The 6,269-nt window shown below is 39.8% G+C and overlaps 1 protein-coding gene across 2 annotated transcripts; it reads left to right on the forward strand.

The window, feature by feature from the left end:
• Positions 1 to 687: 687 nt before the first annotated feature.
• Positions 688 to 5,412, forward strand: LOC124111607 (scavenger receptor class F member 1-like). Of its 2 annotated transcripts, none has more exons than XM_046471374.2 (6): positions 688 to 784; positions 1,034 to 1,195; positions 1,632 to 1,769; positions 2,411 to 2,548; positions 3,313 to 3,444; positions 4,889 to 5,412. In XM_046471374.2, the coding sequence occupies exons 1-6, from the start codon at positions 718 to 720 to the stop codon at positions 5,029 to 5,031; spliced, it is 780 nt and encodes a 259-aa protein (XP_046327330.2). In that variant the 5' UTR covers positions 688 to 717; the 3' UTR covers positions 5,032 to 5,412. The 2 variants fall into 2 exon arrangements, with proteins under 2 accessions (XP_046327330.2, XP_046327331.2); XM_046471375.2 differs by having other exon boundaries at positions 702 to 778.
• Positions 5,413 to 6,269: the final 857 nt, after the last annotated feature.

Raw genomic sequence — 6,269 nt, forward strand, 5'->3', positions numbered from 1 at the left:
AAAAAGAAACTCAGTACATTTATGAAACGTTAAATCAACCAGGTAGTTTGGATGTTATTTACTTGATTATTATCAGTTGTCTATCATTTGATAGATTAACGGTAGGGGGGATCAACTAATAGGTTAATAAATGTGTCGTTATGAAAATGGAATAGCACTTTGTGAGGATCTTCAAACCATGAATTTTGGGTCATGACATTATCGCGATGTGAAAATATGTTTCCTCGCGTACATAATTCCCTATATTTTTTAAATTAATAATAGTATTTTGTTTGTTGTTTAACCCCGCGTGCGCCCGTACCTACGTTCCAGATCTGCTACGTACGCCGGAGGCGGCATGTACATATTTGAATCTGGACCAGACAAACCTGTGGTTGATATTATGAGCAACGTCCCATGACTTTGGGGTACGATGACACGCTGTCAACCATGTCACCCAACATGACCACCCTGATCCACATAGTAGAGTACAGGTAGCATCTTGCAGCAAGCATGACTATAGACTAAATTGCTAGGGACTACATTGCAATTCCCAGTGAGAATTGATATGTAGATACACACGCTCGTCATTCCCTATAGTTTTACGTAAATAAAAGAATGAAAGGACAGTTTATCATTTGTTTAATCATTGTACTATCATGAAGTTCGGGAAAACACTGCACAAATAAGCTCTAAACAGTGTAAGGAGTTTTCCAACGTCACGTGACGTAAAGAAACATGGCGGGCATTGATAAATTTATTTTTTGGATTGTTTTGATATTTGTTTCAATCAGTATAGGTAGAGGTATGATTTTCTTTCTCTTAATATGAATCACTGGTCATATTCAGACTCGATTATGTACTGGTTGGTGAGGTCCCCATGACAGATGAAAATAAACATATCCATTAACTTACAGCTTCACATGGCCATGGGACAGGATATGAAAACACTCGCTTTTACGCTTGTTCTTTCTTTTCTTATTTGCTCATTGACCATAAATCCAATTTATTCACCAATCCGAAAATAAATACAATTAATTTTTTATTCATTTAGGAAACGAGCCTACTCATGGGTCGTCATCCCAATGTGACGCAAGCAAAGATCCGCTAATCCCTACCGCCCCTGATGACACATGTGAATGGATGGGAGACATTGATACATGTGAAAAGACACAGCAATGCCCGAAAGGATTTCAAGGAGATGATTGTGATAAACGTAAAACATTAATTCTGAATCCATCATAATTTTATATATGTATAAGTAGTTACCAAAAAGAATTATAACAAATATAACATTGTTGAAGCATTGAGGACGTGTTTTTTAACAATATTGGGAAAGCACACTTGACAAGTTGATGTCTACCTGTATGGAAATAAGTTTCTCAGCGTTTATCAAACATAATAACAGCTTTGCCCGGGGTGTCAGACATTAGGTGTGTCATCAAACAAACACAAAAAAAACGCCTTTATATTTTTTATAGCAAAGTATGGTCTGCCTGCACTCAGAATTTCACGTCATGCCTGTTGCAGAAGTCACATGTTTGCAGCTAGAGTCTTGTACACTGGTTGACTCTCGAATGAGACGTTTATGTGATGTTTAATAAATGGGAAATCGGCCTCTATATTCTAACAAGCACATGGCTATTTTGCAGCCTGCGAGTTCGGCTCGTGGGGTTCTCGCTGTTCGTTTCCCTGTGGTCAGTGTAAAGAGGGCGACGTGTGTAACAACGTCAACGGCCTCTGCCCCTCGGGTTGCGCTGATGGCTGGATTGGAAAATATTGCAATAAAGGTGAGTTTAAGTTGTTGTTTTTATGTCAGTTATCAAGTTTGGACTGACAAACCCTTCTTCCATACCCTATACTTTTTGCAAAATCAAATAAAATAAAAAGAAGTATAGAAGCTCTGGCAGACATTTGTTAAAATAACCGCCTCTGTGGCCTAGTGGGTAGAGGTCTGCCCTGAGAGCCGAAGGTCAATGGTTCGATCCCTGGAGGCATCTTTGAAAACTTACGTTAAGCAGCATGGTGGTTCAGTGGGCTTACACTATAAAACTGAGTTTAGTTGGGACTAGTGCAAGCACAAAGGTCGCTCTGTAAGTGCAGTGATCTTGAATATGAAAGCGATGTTAAACCCCTTTCCACCACCCCATTTGTAAAAAATGAGTTTTTGCCTTCTGCCTGTCATATTAAGGGACAAATAAATGTGTAAAACAAGAAATTGAATGGGAGTTAACAATCAATCACAATCAAATCAAACCATATGCTAAATTATCCACTAATATTCCTGTTGGGTGCTTTCCAGGTGCAGAAGACATGAATAATTACTTGAGATACTTCCAGTTCTTGCTTCATGCTTAGACCTTCATGCTTGTTATTGGTAGCTATTTGTTATTTTGAATGGTGTCATAACTGTTATTATCTCACTATCCAGTGTGTGACAGCGGCATGTGGGGCAGTGGCTGTAAAACACCATGTGGTCACTGTGCGTCTAGTGACGTATGTGACCCCACATCAGGAAAGTGTCCAGGGAAGTGCTCAAATGGCTGGGTTGGAAAAAACTGCAACACAAGTAAGTCGATCCATTGAAACACAAGTACTGTACTGTCGCTCCTGTGGGCCCTTGTCTCTTCGTTTGATACTTGTTTGTTCGTTTGTAGTTTTACACAGCATTCGATATTCAAGCTATATAACGGATTCTGTAAACAATCCAATCTGGACCAATCAAGTGATTGACATCACGAGCATCGATCACATATGCTGATATGATCACATGCAGTCAACCAAGACACACAGCATGTCCATTGGATCCTTATAACCGCCTCTGACCATAAGCAAAGGTTGCTTGGGACCTATATTCTGGCAACCAGAGTTGACAATTAAGATTCAGCCTGAGTTAACCAGTGTCAATCAAGGTTAACCGAGGGCTGTACCCGAAGTAAAACACATAAAAAGCAACCTTAGATATGATTCAAAATGTCTGCCAGAAGGCGAAACACACCAGCCATGTGTGTTGCTATTGCACCAACTATGAGAGGCCAACACGTGTTTTATTCCATGACAGAGCTGCCACTGTACCTTTTCTATTTAGTGCATGTAAAACGTCAAAAAAGGTTCAAAATAATGCGTAGGACATAGAACAGGTGCACTCTACTTAAACCGAATCACCCACATAGGAACACTAGCTTCAGGGAGATGACGTGATCTGGACGCGAAAAGTCATGCGATAGTCACCAAGTTTCTCTCTTTATTTCCGTAGTTGATGTTGATGTGTTCCTAATTGTGATATATGCATTTCATATTTGATCATATGGTGAATATTCTTATGTTTTTCAGAATGTATTCATGGTCTGTGGGGTGAAGATTGCACAGTTATGTGCGGGATGTGCAAAAAAACCTGCAGCCATGTTAACGGGGTGTGCGAGGGAGGTTGTCACAGAGGGTTTTATGGCGACCGCTGTCAGTATGGTCAGTGAATTACCCGATTGAAAACAGTGCATGGAAAGATATATATGATGTTTCCGCTTGAAATGATAATCGGTACACTGTAACATTTTCAATCCTGTTTTGTTTTCGAACATGCAAAATAGGGTTATTCCGAAATTATATCATTCAATTACCAGTAGTGTATATTCACCTGGAGGTAAGCCGTTTTTATAAGATGAGTGTTGCCTGGTGCATGGCGTAAATAGAAGTTGTGAGTTGTTCTTTTTGTATATTTAAGTCGTGCCAGGATCCGTTGATCGTGAGTTCAAATCCCGGGACCTGTAGAATAGGTCTTCAGCAACCCGTGCTTGGCGTAAAAGGCGACTGTGCTTGTCGTACAAGGCGACTAACGGGATCGGGTGGTCAGGCTCGCTGACTCGGTTGATGCATGTCATCGATCCCGATCGCGTGGATCGATGCTCATGATGTCAATCACTGGATTGTCTGTTCCAGACTCGATTATTTACAGACCGACGTCATATAGCTGGAATATTGATGAGTGCGGCGTTAAACAACAAACAAACAAATCAAATCCCGGAGTCGTCCTGATAATAATTATGGGTCTATCAGCACCATTCTCGTACCTGTTGATTTCATTAAACTTAAAGTGGTAAACATCTCTGATGTCACGTGATAGTGCTGTCGAAGTCAGTGTTAAAGTATAGGGCTTACGTCGTATCAGCGCGCTTTGTAGAACCGGTCCCTCAGCTTTCTCCCACGTGAAGGGTGCAACGCCGTGATATTACTCAAGGACTGTTCAAAGCTGCGTTAGGCCGCCTCCGTGGTCTAGTAGTAAAGCGTCTACTCAGAGAGCGGAAGGCCGGTGGTTCTATCCCCGGCCGCGTCATACCAAAAGACTTTAAAATATGGTACTTGTTGTTACCCTTTTATGCATGTTATCTCAGTGTGCTAGCACAATAAAATCGGCATTAGTCCGAACTAGCAGAACACACACACACACACACACACACACATCGCTATATAAGTGCAATAATCTTATAATCTTGAACGCGACGCTAACCCCCACCTCATCTCAAAGTGGCGTTCAACAGGACTGGTTCGCCCACTCTCACTCACTCAGATATAGTCGTTGCTCTAATGAACATTTAAAGGGAATTGTACGAAACGGTAACTAAACTGCTGAGCAAAAGAAAGTATACCCTTAAAAAACTGGATTTGACCAAAAATATAACACCCGTACCAAATACGTCAGCATCGAATAACCAATTCTGGGCCCCGTTCCATAAAGCGATCTTAACGCTACAATGATCGTAAGCCTATGTTAAAGTATGGGACTTACGATCACCTTAGTGCTAAGATCGCTTTGAGGAACGGGGCCCTGGTTTGTTTCATGTTCAGGCACCATCAAACATGGGTGTAGAATGTATTTACCCGACCGTTTATGTGTTCATGTATTGCTTTTTAGCGTGTGAAACTGGAACCTACGGTGTAAACTGCGAAGGCCGCTGTGCGAATTGTCGTCACAGACAGTGTAACAACGTTCTTGGAAACTGTATCATTGGCTGCAACAAGGGTTGGACGGGAATCAAGTGTGACAAGCGGTCGTAGGTGGACGCCTGAGAAGTAACCTGCAGAAAGAAAGACGCCACCACATGCACTCACAACTGAGATCCAGAAATGATCTTACACAATTCGGGACATTAATTTGTTCACATGTAATTTTTATTCCAACATTATTAACATTTTGATGCAGCAGACCTTCAGAAAGAAAGACGCCAACACATGCACTCAGAACTGAGACCCAGAAATGATCTTACACAATTCACGGACATTTTATCATATTGGTCATACTCATCAAACGTTTTTAGACATTATTTTGTTCAATGTAATTTTTATTACAATTATGACAAGTTGCCTTTATTTGTTCTCAATTAGTCAATTGCTGTAATAACGTGTATAAAAATTACATATTTAGTCGTTCAACATAAAGGTATATTGCTTATGTTATAGATGTTTCTTCTATGTATTTTGTATAATTTGGTTAACATTTTGATGACTCATTAGCTACGTGAGTTGGCAGTCAGAAACATTTAGCTTTGATTGGCGTAAACTGATCGTTCCTATTTTTCATTTTTTGGGGCCATACTAAATTAATAATATGATTTTCCCCTCCCTAACAAACACCCTTTTTCACATCGTTTTATTGTTCACAGCTACCCACAAATCGCAGCGTGTTATACGAAATACACTCTCCACAAACATTCATGCTTCATGTGAATCAAATCCTTCCACAGACATGTACACAGATGCCTCGACAATTTTGTTTAAACAAACCCCCACCTTCATTTGTTTAAATTATATTTTTGATGAAAATCTAAGAAGTCATTTATTGTGGTCTTAGTGGAAGCTATCGAAGGTAGTTTCTAATATTGATTGTGATGAGTACTCACTAACTACAATGTGGCGAATCGTCCCAAGATTATCAACCCTATAACACTATCATTCTAAGGTTGTTGGGTTCGACAAGCCTACTGACAAGTTAGGCTGTTAGTACCAGTGAGAGGTATTTGAAAATATATCACAGAAAATACTTAAGGATACAGGTTAGATACATTCCGATATGCCAGTACTCAATTGGATAAATTATATAATTTAATAACGGTAGGGCCATTTATTGACGTTTTTCTCATGATGTTTTAATTGATGACTAAAGATTGTTTTTTTGTGTCATTGTTGACTGATTATGCTTATGAATATGAATTGAAAACGAAAAGGGATGTCTTTCAATGCACAAAAGGCTAACATATTTACTCTCTTTCTTAGCATACATATTTTACTAAGACCCT

The sequence above is a fragment of the Haliotis rufescens genome, unplaced genomic scaffold (assembly GCF_023055435.1).
Source record: "Haliotis rufescens isolate VD_foot unplaced genomic scaffold, xgHalRufe1.0.p SCAF_2, whole genome shotgun sequence".
In the NCBI taxonomy this organism is placed as follows: domain Eukaryota; kingdom Metazoa; phylum Mollusca; class Gastropoda; order Lepetellida; family Haliotidae; genus Haliotis; species Haliotis rufescens.